The sequence below is a fragment of the Loxodonta africana genome, chromosome 1, assembly GCF_030014295.1.
Source record: "Loxodonta africana isolate mLoxAfr1 chromosome 1, mLoxAfr1.hap2, whole genome shotgun sequence".
Taxonomy (NCBI): domain Eukaryota; kingdom Metazoa; phylum Chordata; class Mammalia; order Proboscidea; family Elephantidae; genus Loxodonta; species Loxodonta africana.
The window spans coordinates 112,839,121-112,864,611 of NC_087342.1; the positions used below are offsets into that span (position 1 = coordinate 112,839,121).

A 25,491-nucleotide genomic window follows, 5' to 3' on the forward strand; every position below is an offset into this window, starting at 1 on the left:
TAGCTTGTGCAATAAACAGCTTAAAGACCTTTGGTGGAAACAAAGGCTGGAGAGAAGCCTGAAAATATCTCAAATTTCCCCAAGCTGTCTGGAATTTCAGTTAATAAATACTGCTGATCTTTCAGGTTTAGATGAGAACAAAGAATAAATAAAAACTTCCTGAAGTAGATCATCTACGTAGAACTTGAATTTTTCAATCAAATGAGCCAGTTAATATAAATAGTGTTGTCTGCCATCTTAAATGCTTTTTGGAACAGATAAAATAAACAAACAATGTTACTTTAGCACTGACTGAGCTGGACAAAGCCTTGAACATGAACTTGAATAATAACACCATACACAACTGCCCCTCTGCACCACTCAATCACCAATAATAAAACTATAAAAGCACTTAAGTAAACTCCTCCTGCCTCCTGCAATGTAGTTCTTACAAAGGGTAAAGTTTTAATAATAAATTCTGAGTCTGGTCTTTTTTCACAACAGTATATATCTTTTTTAAATCAATTCTGTCTGTAATTTAGTAAAGCTTTTTAATCTGAAGATTTGAGACTTTCTTCTGCTCAGACTTTCTTTTATTATTACTAATTTTCTCTCCTCCATTTGTTCCTTTTTCTTCTTCTAGCCTTCCTGTTACTTGAATGGAAAGCCTCCTGGATCTGTTCTTTCCCATTTTTATTTCATTTGGTATTAACAGAGATTAATTCATCTACTGATTTTTTTGTTTGTTTTCTAATCAGGATTCGTTTTTGTAGATGTAGCAAGTAATTGTGTGTGTGTGTTACTAAAAGGCATTTCAACCACCAAAGAAGGAAATTTGAAAACTAATAATTCATTTTCCTGTAACATTTAATCAATTGAAATTTTATACAAAATAGAATTGGATCAGACAGCATTTGAGATCCTGGTACAAATATTAAAAGTACAAAAGGAATTAAGCAGAAGAATGTTCAAGCAAAGACATAACATTACTAATTAGGCCATTTAAAAAATCAAAACAGAGCTACCAAAAATAATGTATTGCTACTTGACTTATAGAAACATTTCATTCATTTTTCTTATCAGGTTTCTTACATCACTTGTGATTTCACTGGCTTTAGTTTTATAATCTTTGGGACTGAAGACCTAGTGTCTACATTAAGAAACTGACATAATTAGGGACTGCTGATTTCTAAGTCAACCCACCTCTATGGAGAAGAATGCAAAAATGTACTCAAGAACGTCCACCCTGTATTACCCCTACCCACTGGCAAGGGCATTCTGGGAGTCCTGAATAGAAAGCATCTGACCATCTGTATTTTGAGTCACAAACTTCAACTGAACAATCATTGTGTATCAAGAGATATCACCAGAAGTAAAGTCATTTTCACGTGGGCCTTGGGATCCACAGTCTATTCATTTTGGTTCATATTCTCTTTGAATGCTGCCTTGATTCTAGATGTGGAACAGGAAGGGGTGCATAGGAGTGGCATTTAGTCTTCAGGTTTCAGCTGGTTGTGGTTGCCACATTCACATAAAAAAAAAAAAAAAAAAAGATAAGATTAGGGCACTTTACAGAGTTTCTTTCACTGGGCCTGTTAGAAGTCAGCATTGAAACAAAAGTTTTTTTTTTTTTTTTTCTTTAGTGTTATTCAAGCTTAGAAAGAACTGAGAATAAAAACTTCCTGAGGTGGTAAAAATAAGAGAACTAAAGTGTTTATCCCACCCACCTTGACTACATTCTCCAAACTGGTTCTCTCTGAAAATGCTAAGCATCTGTTACTCTTAAGCTTTGCAGAGAAAAAAAAAAAGAGGTAGAAAATGTCAACGGAATAAAGAGGGAGAAACTGGAGGGCAGAAGGAGGCTGATATTTAGCTATTCGTGGAACATCTGTGATAATATGAACCTCTCGATGGATACTCATTCACATTCTTCAGTGTTGCATACTCTGCTTTTTCCTAGTTTTACATATGGTATAAAATCTCACACTGTTGCCCAGGATTCCTATTATTATTATTTTTTTAATTAACTTTTATTGAGCTTCAAGTGAACGTTTACAAATCAAGTCAGACTGTCACATATAAGTTTATATACACCTTACTCCGTTCTCCCACTTGCTCTCCCTCTAATGAGTCAGCCCTTCCAGTCTCTCCTTTCGTGACTATTTTGCCAGCTTCCAACTCTCTCTATCCTCCCATCCCCCCTCCAGACAGGAGATGCCAACACAGTCTCAAGTGTCCACCTGATATCATTACCTCACTCTTCATTAGCATCTCTCTCCTACCCACTGTCCAGTCCCTTTCATGACCGCTGAGTTGTCTTCGGGCATGGTTCCTGTCCTGGGCCAACAGAAGGTTTGGGGACCGTGACTGCCGGGATTCCTCTAGTCTCAGTCAGACCATTAAGTATGGTCTTTTTGTGAGAATTTGGGGTCTGCATCCCACTGATCTCCTGCTCCCTCAGGGGTTCTCTGATGTGCTCCCTGCCAGGGCAGTCATCGGTTGTAGCCGGGCACCATCTAGTTCTTCTGGTCTCAGGATGGGATTCCTATTATTTTTATGAGTAGCTTCTCTATTGCTTCAGAAGAGTGGAAGAGCATTTACCACCTGAATTTTGTCTTTTCTTCATCTAGTTTCTCCACTGGAAAATACCATAACTTCTGATTTCATCAGGCTGGACACATTTCTCAGTCTCTATAAATAGGGAGCTCATCACACAGACATCTAGGCTTGAGGCGTGCAAAACTTTCACTAGTGGAGTCATCCATGTTTAGAAAATGCTGTACTAGTTGCTGAAACCAGTTGCCATTGAGTCAATTCTGACTCATGGCGATCCTATGCATGTCAGAGTAGAACTGTGCTCCATAGGGTTTTCAAAGGCTGAATTTTCAGAAGTAGATCTCCGGGCCTTTCTTCCTAGGCTCTTTTGGGTGGATTTGAACTGCCAAACTTTCAGTTAGTAGCTGAGCACTTAACCGTCTACGTTACCCAGGGGCTGGAGAACACTGTACAGTACCTCCCAATAAACAGAGTCATCATAGCAGTCCCAGTCAGATGGCTGTTCCCAGATGGGTAATCTTAGAATTAAACCTGTGAAGGTGGGAAAGGATAAAAAAGACAAGTTATGACGCTGAAAAAGAAAATATATTTGCATAGTAATTTGAATACTATTATAAACTCATTTTGAGCTTACATGGTTACTTTAGCGCCAGAAGTTTAGAGCATTTTAATTTTTATCACTTGACATGTCTATTAATTATCAGTTACGCTGAGAGCATAACTGGGGTACAGCAAAATGTTTACTTCTAATGCTGACCTGTAATCAGCCCTCCAACAACTGCTGTTCCGATGGAAGAGCCCAGTGCAGCTGCCTGCATGGCCATGGAAGACCTAGGAAGCCAAAGGAAAAGAATCATGTTTTTCCTGGACATCAGCAACCTAATCTCACCTGTTAAGGACATGGACGTCTGTCATCTTCTAGCCAGAGTGCAGCATTACAAAAGTAAACATTCAGTGCAATTTTTCTTCACTCTCCTATTTTTTATTTTCTTTGAAACTTTTGGGCAATGTTAAAAAAAAATTCTTAGAAGCATTTAATCAAGAGCCACCTTTTGATTTATTTTTATGAATGATCAGAAGATCTTCCTTAGAAAGAGTTTAACACTCAGGTTCTGACCCCTTTTCTGATTTATTCAACAAATATTTATTAAGCTCTGTGCCAGCTTCATTTCTAGACACTGAGGACAGAGTAACATTCAAAACAACGTTAGGCTACTATCTTTTCACACCCCATTTCAATAGAGACAATTACTATAATCAATAAGGTCAGAAAAGCTAATCTCTTTATAAGCCTATACAATGGCTTTCTAAACATAATTCATTCCAGCATATATTGCAGGGAAAACTCCTTGAAGATATTAAAGTCAATGTTTATATGTCATCTTAGAAATAGCTATGTTAGAATAAAATTAGTAAAAAGTAGTTCATAATTTTGGGAATGAAAGAATGTGACTAAAAAAAACAATGGAAACATATAAGGATGTTTTGTGAATGACAAATAAACTAGAATGTGGGACTCTCCTTTGATGCTACAACAATGCCTCACTCATAGCAGGCAATTAATAAACAGTTGTTGAATTGAATGAATGAGTCCAGGAAGACAGACAGCTGAAAAATGAGAGTTTTCTTGTATTTCAGCCTCATCATTCAAGGGAGAGAATGCACTAAACTCAGATTACTTTTTTGAATTTGAGGGGTTTCATTTTTTTTTTTTTTTTTCCATTCATTTGACTAACCTGTTGCTGGTGAGTGGATTCTTACTCACAGTGACCCTATAGGACAGTAGAACTGCCCCATGGAGTTCCCAAGGAGCAGCTGATGGATTTGAACTGCCAACATTTAGGAGGCAAGTTCTTAACCACTGTGCCACTAGGGCTCCTTATTTGACTAGTAAGGTTGAATATTTAATTTTATTTATTAATTTGATTTTCTTTTTATGTAAACTGATTATTTGTGTCCTTAGCCCAGTATTTGCCAAGACCTTTACAAGGTGTTAATAAATATTTTTGATAAAAAGTGTTCCATGATAAAATAGGTTTGTAAAATACTGGGTTAAACAAAGTTGTTTACAGCATTATTATAGTTAAAAAAAAATATTGTAGTTAAGCTGCCATAATTTACAAAATTTCCAAAAATATCCTTCAAGAATATTAACTTCCCATTGTTCTATGCTTATCAAGAAATCAGATTTGCATTTCCATAATCTGAATTGACTTATGTCAATAAATAGTCTTGACTCTTGGACAAGATGTTCTATCTGGTGTCAGACACGTGTGAGCATTATCCACATGAATGAGCATTCCAAGGTTTGCTTGACTCCCGTGAGTAGATTGAGAATGTGTTGCTAAAATTGCACACCCAGGAACTGGATCTCAACTGTGGAACTACCCAAAGTCTGCCCAACCAATGAGACCCAGTCTATGAGAGCCTGACAGATGTGTTTTATTACAATTACGAAACTGGTGTAGGTATGATGCTCAAGAATTCCTCCATTCACTTAAAAAAATGTTTGTGTCGTGTATGCACATGATAATATTTATTATCTGTTTAAAAAAAATGTACCTTAGATGAAGGTTTACAGAACAAACTAGCTGCTCATTAAATGGTTAGTATACATATTGTTTTATGACATTGGTTAACAACCCCATGATATGTCAATACTCTCCCTTCTCGACCTTGGGTTTCCTATTACCAGCTTTCCTGTCCCCTCCTGCCTTCTAGTCCTTGCCGCTGGGCCGGTGTGCCTCTTTAGTCTCATTTTGTTTTATGGCCTATCTAATCTTTGGCTGAAGGGTGAACCTCGGAAGTAACTTCATTACTGAGCTAAAAGGGTGTCCAGGGGCCATAATCTTGGGATTTCTTCAGTCTCTGTCAGGCCAGCGAGTCTGGTCTTTTTTTTTTTTTTGAGTTAGAATTTTGTTCTACATTTTCTCTAGCTTTATCCGGGGCCCTCAATTGTGATCCCTGTCAGAGCAGTCAGTGGTGGTAGCTGGGCACCATCTAGTTATACTAGACTCAGTCCGGTGGAGGCCATGGTAGCTGTGGTCCATTAGTCCTTTGGACTAATCTTTCCCTTGTATCTTTAGTTCTCTTCATTCTCCCTTGCTCACGAAAGGGTGAGACCAGTGGAGTATCTTAGATGGCCGCTCACAGGCTTTTAAGACCCAAGATGCTACTTACCAAAGTAGAATATAGGACATTTTCTTTATAAACTATGCTATGCCAATTGAGCTAGTTGTTCCCCATGCACATAATAACATTTAGGAGCTGAGCTTAATGATAAATGCTTTCATGTGCTTGGTTTACATTAAAATCCTTATAGCATTTGGTCTCAACAACCTGTTAGGTGCTAGAGAGAACCAAAAGAAAGTGTGGATATTTTTGGTGGGATTGTCCTCCAAATTTACAAAAAGGTTAGACAAAGAAAATACAAAGAAGAAATGGGCCAATGATACACATGGAAGAGGAAGCAAATTTTCTATTTGGTAGAAAATATGATTAAGTTTTTCTAATATTTTCCACTACTGAACTCAACTGGATTTAACTAATCAAGTGGTCACCCTGAGACATTTTCACACATTCACCTTTTCTTCGTGCTTTTAATTTGCTTTAAAAATTGAGTGGATTCCTGTGTAACCTGGACTTTGTGATCTTTCTAGCTCTTCGTATGGATGAACTTCTTGTCAAATTGTTCATACCTTATTGAGTAAAAGGAACAACTGATCACTTCCATTCTCCTGGGCTTGGCTGATAGCTTTTCTTATTTTGATCATTGAACTAAACACTTTTGCCCCCATTGGGAAGCATCCAGATCTGTTAGAACTAGAAAGGATCTTAGAGAATAGTCCCATTCATCCATTTTACAGAAGAGGTAACTGCGTGAACAGAGAATTGAGTTACTTGTCAAAGTCCACTGAAATAGTGGCAGAGTTGAGACCATATGCCAGTCTTCTCAATTCCCTAGAACCAACTGCTTTCCACATTATATTACATTATCTCATTCTTCTTTGCTGTGGGTTGGATAGAAATGACCATTTACCTCGTTCAGATATGCCCACTCCTCCATTTTTGTAAGACTAAGTAAAAGTGCAAGCTGACTCTGATCTGATTATGCTAGTCAAATTGCCCTGTCTATTTGGAAACGGGAGCCAATTTCCATTCACCAATTTCTAAGGAAAATAAATTGAAATTATCACTGTAAATTTAAAAAGTAAGGTAATAAGTTCAGTTAATGTACCTCTTCCAATTCATCCATTCTCTCAGTTGTATCTGGCTGGCTACAATAGAGACAATGCTTATGAACAGTGGCCTGGACTGCTAAAAAGAAAGCTCTTCCATCACTGGATGTCTCAAAGAGTGAGAAAAACACCACTGGAACTCCAGGTCAGGAAAGCCATTGTTTCACTCACGTGTCAGACACTCCCATGGCTATCGCCACAATGCTTGCGAGGCCTCCTACTATGCCAGGTAAGCCATGCAGGTTATGGACCCCACATGTGTCTTGAATCCTCAGTGTAGTAGCAAAAAATGGCTAAAATTGTAACAAGAAGAGGGGTTATTATTTTGAAAGGTGTACAGGGCTCCATAATTGAAAGTAAAATGGGAGTGCAGGAAGAATATTACCTACAGCTCAGTTCTCCCATCCTTATCTTAAACCTGCTTAAGTCAAAGAATCTAAATACACTGGTAGCAAAACTGCCCAGTGGTCTTTAGTAGATGGGTTTGAAGGTGAATGATTTCAAGTACTACTTTTTCCTCACCTACTGATGACATCTTAAAAAACCAAAAACCATACTCACTGCCGTCAAGTCGATTCTAACTCGTCACCCTAAACGACAGGGTAGAACTGCCACTTAGAGTTTCCAAGAAGCGCCTGGTGGATTTGAACTGCCGACCTTTTGGTTAGCAGCCAAACTCTTAACCACTACACCGACAGGATTTCCAATGACATCTTAAACTCCTTTAAATGAGCACTGAGTCCTTAATTATACAAAACAAACCAATAAAAAACAACAAACTTCAGTGAAACTGCTCCTTAAGAAAATTAGAGAAGTACTTAACATTCAGTTCATACTTTTGTAAATAACTGATATCAGATTTTTTCCTGGGCACAGAGAAACTCAGGAAAGAATAGAAACCACTGGACCACTGAAATGTGACTAGTATTTCAGAAAGGAAGGTGAATGACTCCCAAACAGTGGGAGGTTCTTACAAAAGGATATTTCACAGCTTTACACTGCTAGTGGGGAGTAAGAAGATGGTGGTGGGGAGATTCAAAGTTTGACTTGGAGGGTCTTCAATACTTACAGTCAGCAACTTAAACCCGATCACGGAGATAATTCCTGCAATGCTACCAATGACCATTGAACCATATGGGTTAATGTTCATGTCTGCACAAGCACCCACAGCTACTCCTCCAGCAAGGGTTGCATTCTGAATGTGAACCTGTGTTGAGGTCAGAAACATGGATGAGATGAGGTGAAGGAGGTGGGCAGGGTACAGAAGGAGCAGATCAGAGGAATCCAGAGTCCAAGAGATCTCAAGGCATGGTCTCAATTGAAAGAGCTACTGTTTTTTTTTTTTTTTTTTAAAGGGAGTTCTTTGTATTTATGGAAGGTCTTTCTTTCAAACAGTTGACATTTTGATATCTTTCTTCCAGGATTCTTTGACAGTGGGTGAGTAATCAGTCTAATGAGACCACTGGTGGAAGGGATACGAGGAAATCAAAAGACGAAGTTACTGTGTGAGGGTGGGGTGCATATAGAGCAAATATTCTAGCAGTGTTTCCCCTATTTATGCAGCTCTGGGGAGGCATTTGTGGTTATCATGAACAAAAAGGAGCCTATGACTGCTATATGCCCTGTAGAGTCAATGAGAGTCCAATATTCTAAGAGGGAATGTAGACACTTTGAAATGCTACAATTTACATAAGAAAGACAGCTTCTTTCTCAGGTGTTCCTGTACTGAGGAAAGGGGAACCGATATCCATTCACCTGATTTCCTTAGTAAAATCATATTCTGGCTGTTTTGCCTGAAGAAGGAAGTTTTTCAGCACTTTTAACAGAGAACCACTGAGCTGTGTGTATATGATTTTTTTTTTTCATTTTTTTCATTTGTCTCCCTTGAGACAGTCTGTAGAGAACTGAAATACATGTCTTTAACCAAGCTTAAAAAATAAATGACAATACTCTTTTTCTCCCCCAGGCTAGAAACGGAGGGTGACGATCTGAGAATGATTGCACCTTCACTGCCATTTCTCTAGCTTCCAGATATGAACTTCAAAACACCAACTTTGGAGAGATTTTTTTTTTTTAACTTTTTATTTTGAAGTAGTTTTAGACTTACATAAAAGTTACAGAAATACTAGAAAATTTTCATATATCCCCCACTCAGTTTTCCTCAATGTTAACATCTTACATAACCATAAAGTAAAAAAAAAAAAACCATAGGACTGGGAAATTCGCATTGGTACAATACTATTAAGTAAAGACCTGATTGGAATTTTCCCACTAATATGCTTTTACTGTTCCAGGATCCTCTCCAGGATCTCAATTGCACTTAGTTGTTATTCCTTTAGGAGAAATATTTGCAGTGGAGAGAACAGAGTCAATTTCTCCCATCCTACTCTTCTCTTGTTTCTTAGGGAAGATTTTCTAAGAACTTGGAGGCAGTTAGCTTTATCATTAAAGAAATATTCCTCAAATTAAAATTTTTTTTTTACATATCTATATTCCCTAATGGAATGTTAATTACTTGAGAACACTTTGTAATTTGCCAGAGTGTAAATTTCACGAATAAATGAATGAATATATAATTTTTTTTTTTAATTTCAAAATATTTCTTCAAGGTATGCTGTGTTCTGATTTATCCTGATATCTCAGTAATGGTGCAGGCATAACTGACTCCTCTGATGATGTTAGCATTGCTAAGTGAAATTTTCCTAGGAGTTAATACGGCACTTACCATATTGAGCTTGCCTCTATTCTCAGCAAGACTGGAGGAGGCATAGGATGTGAGCACACAGGCAGCCAGAGAGAAGTAGGTGTTTACCATGGCTCTGTACTGCTTTTGTCCAGTATCAGCAAGAGCAGAATTAAAGCTGGGCCAAAAGATCCATAGGAAAAGAGTCCCTGCAGTAAACCACAAAAAGGATATTAGCTCTGAATATGAAAGGCAGTCCAATGGATGCAGTTTGCCTCAGGCTCTGCAGATGTCTCTACTTTTAAGACTTAATTATCTACTAGTTAAACCTGGTGGCATAGTGGTTCAGTATTATGGCTGCTAACCAAAAGGTTGGCAGTTTGAATCTACCAGGTGCTTCTTGGAAACTCTATGGGACAGTTTTACTCTGTCCTATGGGATCACTATGAGTTGGAAATGACTTGATGGAAACAGTTTTTTTTTTTTTTTAATCTAATAGTTGGGGGCAGTCCGTGGTGGTTCATGGGTAGAATTCTTGCCTTCATGCCAGGGACCTGGGTTGAATTCCTAGTTAGAGCATCTCAAGCACAGCTACCACCCACCCGTCAGTGGAGTCTTGTGTGTTGCTAGAATGCTGAATAGCTTTCAGCAAAGACAGACTAGGAGGAAAGACCTGACAATTTACCACTGTAAAATCAATCAATGAAGCTCTGTGGATCATGACAGCCTGATCCCATTGTACATGGGGTTGCCATGAGTTGGTGGCTGACTCCGTGACAGCTAACAACAACACCTAAGGGAAAAGGAGGAACGGAGAGCCAACTTAAGCAAAAGTACTCTTCGAGGATGTTCTCCTGGCACATCTTCACACCTATGATGGAGTTAACCTTCCCTTGGGTCTAACCGGAAACCCTTGTGGCGTAGTGGTTAAGTGCTATGGCTGCTAAGCAAAAGGTTGGCAGTTTGAATCCTCCAGTTGCTCCTTGGAAACCCTTTGGGGCAGTTCTACTCTGTCTTATAGGGTCGCTATGAGTCGGAATCGACTCGACGGCACTGGGTTTAGTTTGGTTTAGTTTGTTTTTTTGGGTCTAACCAAATAGACAAGAATCAGGCAAGTTCATTTCTACTCACCAATCATTGCAAACAAGTCTGAGTGGTACTCAGATTCTTTGTTGTGATGTTTCCATGTCAGATCAGAATGATATAAGATGCCTGCTACAGCCAAGCCAAAGTAGGCCCCAAAGGCATGGATGGTCATTGATGCCCCAATATCAGAGGCCTAGGGAGCAAAACAACATTCATGTAAATAGAGGTGAAACTGAGTCTCACTGCAGGAGGACAGTCCATGAAAGAACTGCTTCATTGGTTGCAAACTTTAAGAGAGACAGAGAAAGAGAGAGGGGGATAAAAGAGGCCAGTGAAAGAAAAATAATAGGCTTTGGAGTACACATAACTGGCTTAAAATCTTAGTTCTGGTACTTCCTTGTGATGTGAATTTGGACAAGTTACTAAATTTCTCTCGATCTCAAGTTCTGTAGAAATGGGGAAATATTACACATCTAACATAGTTGTGGAAACCCTGGTGGCGTAGTGATTTAGTGGTGTGGCTGCTAACCAAAAGGTTGGCAGTTCAAATCCACCAGGCACTCCTAGGAAACCCTATGGGGCAGTTCTGTTATGTTCTAGAGGGTCTCTGTGAGTTAGAATTGACTCAGTGGCAACGGTAGTAAGTAACATAGTTGTGATCAGACTTAGATGAGACCGTGTTCGTAAAATGTTAAGGTCCTTGGTGGGCAAGTAATATATTTTAGGTTACTTCTCGAAATTAGGGAAATTCTAAGCAAAAATATTATGTACTGTGCTTTAATACTGTACTTGATACTTAATAAAGATGATTTGCATTCACTTGACATAGACTGGTTAAAGCTCACTTAAATGCAATTCAAAGAGTTAAAGTGTCAAAAAGCCAGTTTTTTCCCATTTCTTTTTCCTCTTTGCTGTATAATGTCAAGAAAACCAGTTGATGCCCAGAATTCATTTAAAGAAAGATATTTAAGTTCTCTCTTTAAGACATGGGATGGATTCGGCCCAGTTTTCTACTTCTACAGGACTGTTTTGTACCTTGTTCTTAGTAAAACAGGGAAATGATACAAATTTGAGGCTTTCAAATTGGTTCAAATTGGAGTAAAATGAGTCTCCTGATTTTTTTTTTATTTTATGACTAGAAATGGACAGAGATACTACCCTTGAAGATCCATACTCTATTGGAAAGATACCAAGTACCATTTCAGGAAATGAGACTCCTTCCAGCAAACTTTAGCCTCCCAGCCATGATTAGCCCCTTCACAGTTTGGAGAACCTTGCTTTGTTTCACCATGAGAGGTGATTTCAAGAGGGTTGGAGGTAGGAATTAGTCATGCTTGAACTTTACAAATAGTCTGTGTATTTGTGCCTCCCTTTAAATGCTCACGTATTTGTAGGCAAAAGAACCTGCTCTGTTTCTTCATCTGGAACCACCAAATTAGTCTTTATTCAGCTGACACACATAGGCTACAGGATCTTTGTTTATCTGGCCTACTTACTTGGTGGCTCCATCTTGTACTAGTCAACTCCTCTCTCCTTGCTCAAGCCATTTAGTTCGTCATTACCAATCCAAAACTCTGTACTTGCCGTTACATTAACTTTAAGTGTTTTCTACCCATTTTTATTTGATAAACTCTGACACACCTTTGTACATATGTCAGAGATACAAAGATATATACATACCTTTGTATATATGTCAGAGTTTATCAAATAAAAATGGGTAGAAAAGCACTTTAAGTTAATGTAACAGCAAGTACAGAGTTTTGGATTGGTAATGACAAACTAAATGGCTTTGGTCCAGGTCAGAGAGGCCCTTCCTGAATCCACCACTGAAATTAGGTCTTCCAGTTATACTCTCTTGTAAGTTCTTGTACTTATTTTTCATAGCATGTGTTACAATTTGTAATAGTAATTACATTTGCTTTTGTGTGATTGTTTATTTGATGTCTGTCTCTTCCACTAGGCTGTAAGCTCTATAAAGATAGACACCAAAACTATTTGGTTCATTACTGGATCATCTAGAAAGTTGTCAAAAGTATTTGCTGTTGAACTAAATGTTCGATAGAGGTATAAGCAAATCCTAGAGAATGGACAGAAGTGTTCTATTCATTGTCCTTGGGGGAATCAGTGGGATTTTCATGGAGGAGAAGAAATTTGACATGGGCTTTAACAAAAGCCCTACTACATCCCTAGTAGTTAAATTATAAAGAGGTAAGGATCATTGGTAGGCAACATAGCATAGTGAAAAGAGTTGTAGAGCCAGAAAAATCTAGATTTAATCCAGATTCAGCAAAATTTGTGATCAACAGTTTCATTGTGTATAAATGGTAACAACAATAAAACCTACGTTATACTGTTGTTGCGAAGATGAAATAAGGTAATGTTTGTAAAACCCCTGGTAAACAATTGGCACTTAATAAATGATGGCTAATTCTTACTATTTGCTGAGGAGTCACTTTCACCAAATTTTAAGTTCTGGTGTCATACAAGGGTTTATCCTTGCATAGAGTAGACACTTACTATATGTTGTGGCCTGAACTGATGCCCAAACCCAGGGAAGTATAAACCCTCTAACCCTTACCTTGAATATCTCACCAACAAGATATTCATTGCTAGCAAAGACGGTAATTTCTAAAATCGTCATGATCAGCATTTGGATTGGACTTGTTTTTCCCAGGACAGCTCCAAAAGAAATCAAAACTGTAGCTGTGCTGAGGTCTGCATTTATCACGCTGAGGGAAAAAGAAAGACTAAAATGAAGAACAGTGCATAGCCAAAGTCAAATTATAAGCTGCAGTGAACCATTAGCCAGTTGATGTAGAGTTGATTCTGACTCATGGAGACCCCAGGATGTAAGAATGGAACTGTGCTCCATTGAGTTTTCAATAGCTGACTTTTCACAAGTAAATCTCCTGAACTCTGTGTGGACTTGAACTTCTAACCTCCTGATTAGCAGCCAAGTGCTTGAACTGTTCGCACTACCCGGGGACTCTATACTGAACTATAGCATCATCTTACCCAGATTGCAAGGCCCTTTGCTCCATCAACGTCCCATCAGGTACTTTGCCGAGGTCCACTCTTATTCCCCCTGAACTTCCTCACTCCTCCTCTCTTCCCCTCACCATATACAGTTTCATTGTTCTAAACATTTCCTTTATTTTTACTTCCCTGTCCTTATCTTTTTATTTTAGGGTTTTACTTTATTTTTGTTGCTCTGATAAATGAATTAGTTCCCAGAATAATGGTTTACTGTTGCACAACAACAAGAACATGTGTTTATATTTAAAATACAATCTTAGAAAAAAAACAAATGGGAGATTTTTATCTCCCTGTAGCTAAGAAGGAAGAAATAATAATTTTATGAAGGGGATTTCTTGTACCCTTGAAGTCGAACCAGAAAGGTCACGGATATGAATGTATGATTTAGCTCAGTAGAGCAAGGAATTGATTTGGACCCCTTGATTCCAAGCATCTTCTGTTACCAAAGAGAGACAATTTTCCAGCCAGTTCAGAGCCTGAATAACAAGGGACTAAGCAGGGCCACAATTGCTCCGAAAGTACGGTGGCTGAAAAATAAGGGATGCTCACTTTTTGATGCTAATGTCAAATTTCCGTCCACCGCTATGTAGGAGCCCCTGTATAAGTGTAGCCCATTGGAGGCCCAGAGCAGCAATAAAAAAGCTGAAGCCCACACTGCTGAAGCTATATTTCTTCAGGAAAGTCATGAGGAAGCCAAACCCAACGAATATCATAACATGCACATCTTGGAAAACTGGAAAAGAACAGAGGAAAAAAATCCATGTTAGAGGATAAACACTAAGAAGGTGTTTTGTTATTGTTGTTAGCCACTGTCCAGTCGGCCCCAGAATCATGGTGACCCCATGCACAATGGAATGAAATTCTGCCTGGTCCTGTGCCAACCCTGTGATCAGTTGGTTGCAGATCAGACCATTGTGATCCATGGGTTTTCATTGGTTGCTTTTTGAAAGTATGTCACTGGGCTTTTCTTTGCAGTCCATCTTAGTATGGAAGTTGAAACTTACTCAGCATCATAGCAACACACAAGCCTCCACTAACAGACGGGTGGTGGCTGTGCCCAAGGTGCATTGGCTGGGAATCAAACTCAGGTCTCCCACAAGGAAGGTGAGAACCCTACCACTGAACCACCACAGCCCCTTAAGAAGGTATTCCATCACATTCTAGCCCATTTAGTAAATGCTACTACCTTTGCATAAAACACTGCAAAAGGAGAGCATTAACTGAGAGGCAAAAGGCTGGTCTCTAGTGTCAGCTTGGCTACTTACCAGCCATGAGATCTTGGAAATGTTATCTAGTATTTGAGCCTTTTCCTGATACGCTATGCACTATCATACAGTGTGCCTTTGATCTTCTCCATGAAGAAGTTTTCATTACTTTCCATCCAAGAATATCTTTGTAAAGCATAGTTCAAGTACCACCTTCTGTTGCAGACTTTCCTAATACTCCCAGAGAAAATTAATATTCTTGTTTTTCACACAAACTTTCTGTATATATGTCAGCTTTAGTATTTGACACATTGTATTTGCATTTATTTAGTGTGTATCACACTGTAAAGGTTTTTTTTTTTTTTTAATAATTGATGAGGTGTCCATCTCCTGCACAAGATTTTAAGTTTTCTAATTGAAGGGACTAGATCATACTTACTCTTAACTCACTAGAATTTTCCATAATGGCCTGCATATTGAAGGAGAGGCAGCAAGTGTTTCATGGAGGAATGAATAGATGAATGACCTAAGGTCTCCATCTGCAAAATGTGGATAGTAAATAATACCAGTCCTGGAAACCTAACCAGATCATTATTCGAGGCAAATGGGATAATGTCTTTGTTAGCTCTTTGTAAACCATGAAGCACCAAACAAACATAAGGAAGGTAGTTTTCTTATTGAGGAAAGAACATTAGAGTTGGTATCAGAAGGCTTGGGTTCAAATGCCCCAGTTCCAATACATAATTGTGTGACCTTGGGCAAGTCACTTGTTCTCTGTTTTAGTGTTCTCACCTGCAAGATTAAAAAGATCCTATTTCACAAGTTAACTCTGAGTGAGATCACCTGTGTGGAAGGATTTGTATGCAGTAAAGCACTATACACATAAAACATATAATCAAATATAAGATAGAGGAAACACAGGCTCTTCCCTTAGGAAGCTTATGGCTTAGCTGGTAAGACATATTTAGCTAAACCATATAAAATTACTGATTTTTCAAGTTGAAAATGTTTGGCTATTGGCTATTTCATATGATTCATCCTCATAGATACACAAAGCAAATGGAGGCTTGATTGGGAATAGATACAAAACCAGAGAGAGAAAATAAAACCTCAAGTGTTGAATTAGCATTAACCATAGTGGTCAGAGGTTCAATGAAACAGATAGTGGGGAGGACAGGCCTGGAAAAATACCCCAGAGGAAACTGACATTAGAGAGGCCAATTAATTTATCTAAAAGATGGAGTCAGGGTTTTAATGCAGGCCTGACTCCATTGACTTTTCCATTTATTGAGCACTGTGAGAATAAAAGGAATCCCTGGTGGCCATAGTGGTTAAGTGCTATGGCTGCACCAAGAGGTCGGCAGTTCGAATCCCCCAGGTGCTCCTTGGAAACTCTATGGGACTGTTCTACTCTGTCCTATAGGGTTGCTATGAGTCAGAATCGACTTGATGGCAGTAGGTTTGATTTGAGGTTGGGTGGGAATATAAAAGGGAAGTGCTGGTAGCACAACAGGTAAGACCTTGGCTGCTAATCAAAAAGTTGGTAGTTCGAATCCACCAGCTGCTCCTTGGAAACTGTATGGGGCAGTTTTACTCTGTCCTATAGGGTCTCTATGTGTCGAAATCAACTTGACAGCAATGGTTTGGGAATATAAAGGAGCCCTGAAAGTGCAGTGGTTAAGTGCTCAGCTGCTAATCGAAAGGCTGAGAGTTCGAACCCATCAGCCGCACCATGGGAGAAAGATGTGGCAGTTTGCTTCCTTAAAGATTTACAGCCTTGGAAACCCTATGAGGGCAGTTCTACTCCATCCTATAGGGTCACTATGAGTTGGAATGGACTTGACGGGTACAGGATTTTTTTACAGGTGGTGATATAAAAATAAATGAGGTAGAGTTCCGGAGTTCCGGCATGCAGAGACATTTTACTATCCCTTAGATCCTCTCTGCCTCTGTTCTGCCATCAACCTTAGGTGGCAGTGCGTTTGAGGGTGGGGGATTATGGCACCCCACTCAGGCTTGCCTACTTTAGCAAGCACTCTGATGTACTGCCCAGATCCCTCCTTCAGATTAAAGGACTCATTCCTCCCATCTACCCCTGTTGCTAGAGAAGCTGCTGGGTGACAGTCCTCAGCTGTCAGTCTTCTCTGGGAATTGCTCTTGTGCTGCTCCAGGTCACAACCTTTCCCCATGGTAGTCCGCATTTAATGACTGATCCCTCATTTCAGGAAAGGACACCCTGAAGGGCCATCTCAGCTTCAGAGCTCCCTGTGGGGTCAGCTAGCTGATGCCTTCCTCCTCTGACCAGTCTCCCCCCTCCCCCCAAATGTTGATCCTGAGAGTGCTGAGGAGCCCAACCTGCAACGCCTTCCCTATGTGCTTCACCTGCCTCAACAAACCTTCACTGATTTTCTTCCTGATACAACTTACATTTTTTCAAACTTTGCTGCTACTGTAATTAAATCCAGTAAACTAATCTGTGGCAGTCATCACATTCAGATGAAGAAGCTGGCTTGCCAAAGGTGCCAAAGATTTGAAAAGGGCCCCTTGGAGAATATGGATGGCTATTTGAAAAGGGTCCTTTGGAGGCATGGGGTCTTGTCTCATGGTATTAGTCTGATGATAAATAACGGGACATACAAGTATGGCGGGTGTAATAGATTGAGTCAGAAATGTCCTTTGGTGATCTAGAAGCCAGTCTAACATTTGTATAAGTTTAGCAAATATAAGAATGAAGAACATAAGAAAACTAGACCGAACTCTTCATGATTCAGGCACACATTATAGACTTGTTAATTCTTTTGACCCCATTTATACACTGGGTCTTTTGGACACGTTACTGTTCATCAGAAGCTCCTCCTAAGAGGGGCTGTATGGAGGGTAAGAAAGGAAACAGCTGATGTCTGAAAATCAGCCCTGATAGCAGCTCTGAGGGAAGTCTTGAAGAGGAGAAGTCTGCACCATCTCCATTTTTGTGAAGTTACAGACTGGCAGCAAGTCTCACCTATGCTAGTGTTCTGGATGTCCCATACCAACCCAGGGACCTGCAAAATTGGTGTTTTATTTGACCTGCTGATAGGAGATCAGCAACACTAACCACGAACCTTAACTCATTTGTTTCTGCTTTGGGTTTTGAAATACAAGTGACAATATATCTTCATTTTTCTTTTTAAATTATTTTGCCACCATATAATTTCAACATGTAAACACTTGATTTAGATCATAGACTAAATTGAAGGAAATTTTAGAGAATATGATGGCTGTTATTGGTTAGATGAGGGGTGCAAATGTGCTTGGCTGTTAACCAAAAGGTTAGAGGTTTGAGCCCACCCAGAGGCCCATGGGAGAAAGGCCTGGTGATCCGCTTCTGAAACTCAGTAACTGAAAACCCTATGGAGTACAGTTCTTTTACTCTGACATACATGGAATCTCCACGAGTCGATTTCGACTTGCAGGTAATTGGCTAACTGGTTAATGATTTTTCAGAGCATCCTGGGACTAAATTTTCTCCTCTTTAAAGGAAGATTTGGATTAGAAACAGTGTAAAATGTCTTCTCATTCTATAGTTTGTTTTGTTTATTGTATTTTATTTTGTTTTTATACTTAGGCCCTAAGAACCAAAGAAGTTAAGGGATTTGTGTATAGTCACAAAGCTAGAATAAAAATAAGAATGCAGTTTTACTAGACTTCACTGTTTTTTCTTTTTATCCCATCCTGTCTTTTCCTAAACATTATTTTGTTTTTTTCTTAAAGTACTGTTGTTTCTCCTATTATCAACTAAATTGAAAGTGGGGAGCGGGTTTGTTTTTTTTTTTATATGGTGGAAAAAATTTCATTTTTTAACCGTGCCCCAGTATTTTTTTTCTCTGATCTAATTTCAGTTATTGCTTTTTACCACAAGGGGGGATAATACCTCTATGATTCCAGTTGCTAAGGAGAGCTTACAAAGCTGTGAATGCTGTTGACAAATATTGATTCTGTATAAAAGACATGGATAAAAGATTTATAGACCACTAGGATTATGCATTATCTTTCCATTCCGAGCTAAGAATTTGTGGGTGGGGGGCCAGGGAAGGGACCACACATTTGGTTTTGTGGTACAAGGCTCTGCTATTAAAAGGTTAAAGTACCATTTTTCAGAGGAAAAAGGGATTTTTTTTTTTAGTAGTTTGAACTTTGGGGAGTTCATCCAATAGGTTTTGAGAATCAGGGAATTCCAACGAGGGTTAGTTTTGCCCTTAGGAGAACACTTGGCAATGTCTGCAGCCATTTTTGCTTGGTGGGTGGGGCTCCTGGGAGTCCAGGGATGCTGCTGAACGTCCACAATACGCAGGACACCCCCTCAACAAAGGATATTCTGGTTCCAAATGCTAATAGTGCTGCTGTTGAGGGAAAAAAAAAAAAAAATTTTTTTTTTTTTTTTTTTTGGCCTAAATCGGATTGTGCCTTTAAGGATTCAGAGCGCTATAAAACTTTCCTTTAAACATTTTAGACCAAAGAGAAAACACTAGCCTGATATAAATAGATTTTCTGCTTAATGGAGCAAATTTTGCACTCTGTTTTGAACCAAGACTGAAGGGGAAGGGAACCAGGTTTCCATTTTTCCCTGCTTCCTTCTCCTCTTCCTTGCTACCCCCTAAGATCATAAAAAAAAAAAGTACACAGTATTTTTATTTCAAGCATTTTCCTGAAAATTGCTAACAGAAAGTGAATAAACCCTTTGCCGTCAAGTTGATTCTAACTCATAGCGACCCTATAGGACAGAGTAGAACAGCCCCATAGGGTTTTCAAGGAGCACCTGGTGGATCCGACCTCTTGGTTAGCAGTGGTAGCTCTTAACCACTACACCACCAGGATTTCCGAAAATGAATGGGGGTACCGAAAAATATAAAAATGAAAATACTCAAGATATTGGAATCCTACAGTGTTCTTACAATTCCGGTCTCCTGGCTGAAGTGTTTGTGCCCTTCACATTTTAGGAAAGCATTGCACTGATCAAGAACCCCGGAAACTATTGCCCTGAGGTAATCTTTAAGCCTTAAACCGAAAATATCACCTGAAATCTTCTTAAAACCAAACAATAGTTTAGCTTGACAAGTAAAAAACGTCTGCCTTGAGCATTTTGCTCTTTTAAGAGCTATCTATGTGGGATCAAATTGACAACAGCAACTTAAAAGATTAGATAGGAACCTTAGGGGGCAGAGAGTTTATGTTAGCGGTGAAGGAATGACTCCGAAAAGGAGGGTAAAAATAGATGCACAACTCGAAGAATGTAATCAAAGTCACTGAAATGTACATGCAGAAACTTGAATTGGTGTATTTTTTTGGTGTATATTCTCAACAACAAAAAATAAGTTATTTAAAAAAAGAACACTGCTTTAGCTTTATGATAATTAGTAATTCATGTTTTGTTTGAGTTCTGTATTAGTTGTATGCTCCTGGATAACAGACCAATCTGAGCCTCAGTTTCCTTATTTATAAAATAGGAATAATCTCATTCTATAAGGCTCCATTAGGGCAAGCCTTTGTTTTATTTACCTTGTAATGTACCCAGACCTGGTGGCGTAGTGTTTAAGAGCTACGTCTGCTAATTAAAAGGTTGGCAGTTCGAATCCACCAGGAGTTCCTTGGAAACTCTATGGGGAAGTTATACTCTGACCCATAAGGTCACTATGAGTTGGAATCCACTTGACGGCAATGGGTTTGGTTTTGGTTTAATGTACCCAGTACCTGGAATATAAAAAACAAACCAAACCTGTTTGCCGTCGAGTGGATTCCAACTCATAGCGACCCTATAGGACAGGGTAGAACTGCCCCACAGGGTTTCCAAAGCTGTAAATCTTTATGGCAGCGGACTACCATATATGTCTCTCTCCCTCACCTGGGACATAAAAAAAAAAAAAAATCCTAGTGCGTGTATAACACTCAATTATCTTTTATGTTTTAGTATTGGTATGTATTAAGAAGGCTATCACATTTAGGATCAATCTTAAGGAATGTCACAGTTTTTAGCATTTTCAAAATAGCCAAACCTGCCTCTTTGCTTATTTGATGACCCTCACGTAAAACTTCTTTTGTTAGTTTTGTAAGGGAATGTATCACCTATATATATATTTCACTATATAAATCCAAATCAGTCTTGGTTGAATCGATTCTGACTCATAGTGACCCTATAGGACAGAGTAGAACTGCCCCATAGGCTTTCCAAGGAGCACCTGGTGGATTCAAACCGCCAACCTTTTGGTTACCAGCTGTAACTCTTAACCACGTTGCCACCAGGGCTCCACTATATATATATACATAGTCCACAGTGCCTTGGCTTGGGATGATTGGCTTATCATTTGCTTTAAACTCTAAAATTTGTTCAGAGGACAAGGAATTACAATCACTCATCTTATTTTCACTGAGTAAACTCATTTTCCCACAAACAATATATTCTTGTCCTATCAAAGTTGACTGATGTTAGTGGGGGTCAAATTTTTTTTGGACGAATCTGTTGGAGACTATGGGTCCATGTAGACAGGTGTTGCCTAAATTCCTACCTGATAAACTATGCTGCCCAGATAATGTACCGGTTAAAGCACAGATTTTGGAGGCAGATAAACTGAGAATCCCACAGAGCTCTTTCAGTTACTAAACATTTGACCTTAAGCTCCCTAAACCCCAGTTTCATCACTGGTGTTTCTTCTTCACATCTGTATTCAGAGTTGCTCTGAGGATGAGAAAATAAATTCAAATTGAGTTAGCACAGTGCCTGGAATGAACAAAGCATTCATTAATAGTAGCTTTTATTATGATTTAAAATTTGTGCTAAATCTGCTTCTAAGAAAGGATTTGGATTTGAAATTGGGAACCAGAACCTTCCAGGATACAATTATCATCATCATCATCCCTTTCGTCAGTATACAGAAAAAAAAAAAAAAAACCCAGAGTTGATTTTTACTCATAGCAACCCTATAGGGCAGAATAGAACTGCCCCATAGGGTTTACAAGCTGGTGGATTCCAACTGCCCACCTTTTGGTTGGCAGCTGAGCTCTTAACCACTGCGCCAACAGGGCTTCTTCACTAGTATAGTAAAAAAAACCCATTGGCATCGATTCCAACTTACAGAGACTGAGGTCTTATGAGTTCGATGATGAGTAACACTGTGGATGCTTCTCTTATTACATTTCATTCGGCTTCTGTGTTTGTATGCTTACTCTGTGTGCTTGCTTATTATTTATTCAAAAAGACTGCACACTTTGAGCGAACACTGCCAGTCAGTCAGGGTCTCTTTCAGGAGAAAGTGAATGCAGTTCTAAAGGTAAAAATGATAGGGTGGCTGGTCCTTTGTTTACATGTGTACCAGTTAGGTCTTAGAATAAAGGCATGGTGCTTGTTTTATCTTTGAATAAGTTTGATGTAGCACATGTTTGGTACTTAGCAAAAATGTTGATTAAACAAACAAATGGATGAAATAAGTGAAATGTGCAAAATCATGCAGGGTTGAACTTGAATAGATTCAAGTGAGCATTAACTTTGAAATTAGCATACATATTTAATCGAAGATGCTCTTGGACATCTAGTGAAGAGAACTAGACTTGGAGTCTGAGTCTCTGAGTTATGATGTTAACCCTGCCCTTAACTCTCGATTGTGCATTTTGGCTAAGTCACTTAGCAGCTCTAGAATGTAACTGTGGCTAACGTATGGATAATATTGATATTAACTCCCTCAAAAAGCTGCAGGAATGATAAAACATATACCGAACTGTTTTTACAAAGCCTTACGCCTATGCTCTAAAGCTAAAATAAATATTGCTGCTTTTTAATATTAAAAAATTTAAATTATTTAAGCCTCATTTAATAACAAAACAAAAAACACCTATATAATAAGAATATACTACTACCTCCCTCCCTGGTTAATGCAGTCATGAATGTGCCAGGATAGGCACTCAGGAAATGATAGTTATTATTGTTATATGAAATCTCGTATAGCTTGCCATTCCAAATTTGGAACTAAATCCCTTCCTTCCCTCAGTCACCATTCCTAGGGAAGGATTCTTCTTTTAATATATGTCTAGGTGCTCACTTTTTTTTTTTCTGATATCAAAGGAAAAAATTGTGTTTCCTTTAGAATATTAGAAAACCCTAGAGTATTCTTTGTCAACTAAAACTCCGTTAACTTCACATATCTCTCTAAATGCCCCTTCTGATGCCCTAGAATTCCCACAGGAAATCCAGGCTCATCTCTCACCACTCTATTTTGTATCCATTCTATCTTCCAAAGTTCCCTTTGGCTTTTGTGTGTTTGCGTGTATGACATTGTTATACCTTATAGAACTAATGATCAATTCAAGAAACGAACAAACGAAAGAATCCTTTAGCAGTAGGTAGAAAACACAAAACATTGACCAATTATTTCAATTTTCAGTTTCTTGTTCTAATATCTCAATAGAAACAGATTCTATCTGAACACATAACGGTAGAGAGAAGAAGGCCAGATACTAGAGCAGAAACATACAACTATCATCTAATTCTACAAAGAGGTCATATGTGGAGCTTAAGTGGTTACAGTATTTAAAGACTGGATTTTCTAAGAACCCAAAGAACCCAAAAACATAATAAGAAGTAGATTGCTTACTTACAAGGATATAACTCAAGGAAGCTGTCCGTGACATTTGGCTTCGAGGTGCTGTTCACCTGAATAGTGTTCTGATCATTTCCATAGTGAACAAACAATTTAAATAAAACAATCATGGCAACCTCCAGGCCAATGGCCATTAGAGGGAATTTGACCCTCATGTTTGTGGCAAAGGCCAGAGGCACACTGAGGGCTTCTCAGGCTGTGGAAGGTTGATAAGAACAGAAGGATTACCCTGTATGTGAAATTGGCTGCATGCTCAAGGCACTTCAGTGACATAGCAAGAAAAAAAATGGGCAGTGCTGGTTAAAATGTCCCACCCATTAGGGACATTATGCTTTGCAATCTAATTGTTGTTCTAAATGTTGGTTTGAAGAATATACAATATATATTGGAAGAAGCCAGATGATAGAATTGATCAATTGCACAAAAATGTCTAGAATCTTATTTGACTTAATTTAGCAGATACTTCTTGAGTGCTTATTGTGTGCCAGACACTATGCTAGGATATGTACTGTGATAGGAAATACAAAGCTAAATAAAATATAGAATGAATCCTTGAGGGATTTGAAGCAAGCTGGGAATACAGAATTACACGCAAATGATTGTACAAAAAAGAGGCAAATAACTAAGAGTGGTTTTAAAAATATTAGAGAACACAAATAAGGCAACAACACATTTTGCCTTGGGCCAAGAATGCTAGCAGGGAAAGTGATAGTGAATGTGTGCACCGAAAATTAAATGGACTTTCACCAGGAAAACAGAAAGTCAATAGCATGAGTCCTGGAAGAGCATGGCAAGTTTGAGGGGTAACTATTAAGTATAGCTAGAATAAAAGGAAGATGGAAAGGAAAGGAGAAAATTGCTGGAGGAAAAAGTAGCTGATCTGTGTTGTAAAGAGTCTTGGGTTTAATATTAAGGATGTCCCCCCTCCAAAAAAAAAAAAAAGTTGCTGTCGAGTTGATTCTCACTTATGGCAACCCCTTTTGTGTTAGAGTAGAACTACTTCATAGGGTTTTGAATGGCTGATTTTTTCTCAAGTTGATCTCCAGGCCTTTCTTCTGACACACACCTCTGGGCAGACTCAAACCTTCAACCTCTCAGTTAGCAGCCAAGTTAGTTAACCATTTGCACCACCCAGAGGTTCCAGAACCCTGATAGTAACTTTAATATTACTGTCTGCTCTTTCATTACTCCAGTCAGTGACTGCTTATGAATATCTTGACCCTATGAACAAAACTGAGCATCATGCTCAAATCCTGAAGCTTGGGAGGATCAAACACTGGGCAAGGCAGACATATGGCAGTGTGACTCTGAAGAGTCTAATAGGCTTAAAAAAATGTTTCCTCTTGATAGTTCTCAGCCACAAGGAGAGCAGGCTAGAGGGTGGGGATGTTGTGTAGCAGAAATGGTTTACCTGTTGCACTATACCCATTGCCATCAAGCCAGTTCCAACTCATTGTGACCCTACTCACCTTTAAAACCAGAAGGACAGCTTTCCTCTAGTGCTTTCACATGCTTTCCATAGGTGAGGTAAATTTGAAAGAATCGTGGCTAGCTAAGCCTTGTTCTCATCCTACATTGATCCTTAACTTGTTGTGTGGCTTTAGGAAAGTGACAGAATTTCTTTGTCTTCGTTTTTTTTTATGATGTGTGAAATGAGGTTAATAGTTATTAGAAACTTTAGTTTGAGTTTGCCTATTTTTTACTAGCAGAGTGATTGAACTAGGACCGCCACTGCTTTTAAATGATCTGTCTCTCTACCCTTTGTGCATCTTCAGTAGAGCAGGTAGGAGGGTAAAAGTGCTAAAATGTTTTGAGCATTTTCTATATTCCAGACACTGCGTTAGGTGTCTATTTACCCACTTTGTTAGTCCCGCCACGATTGGATATATTATATTTAAAATATAATTTGCTCTATTGGTTTAAAATATTTTATAGTTATTTAAGCACCCAACTGCCACATTGTTGTTGTGTGCTGTCAAGTTGATTCTGACTCACAGGTGCTCTATATGACAGAGTAGAACTACCCCATAGGGTTTCCTAGACTGTAATCTTTATGGGAGAGATTGCTAGGTCTTTTCTCCCAT

General features: G+C 38.8%; 1 protein-coding gene across 1 annotated transcript; it reads right to left on the reverse strand.

The window, feature by feature from the left end:
- Positions 1–719: 719 nt before the first annotated feature.
- RHAG (Rh associated glycoprotein) lies at positions 720–23,636 on the reverse strand. The gene is made up of 10 exons (XM_003404147.3): positions 23,406–23,636; positions 14,128–14,311; positions 13,121–13,271; positions 10,588–10,735; positions 9,499–9,665; positions 7,843–7,980; positions 6,945–7,066; positions 3,293–3,366; positions 2,993–3,066; positions 720–1,487 (listed from the first exon to the last, which is right to left on the reverse strand). Exons 1-10 carry the CDS (start codon positions 23,560–23,562, stop codon positions 1,470–1,472), a joined length of 1,233 nt encoding a protein of 410 aa, XP_003404195.3. The 5' UTR covers positions 23,563–23,636; the 3' UTR covers positions 720–1,469.
- Between the last annotated feature and the right edge of the window lie 1,855 nt (positions 23,637–25,491).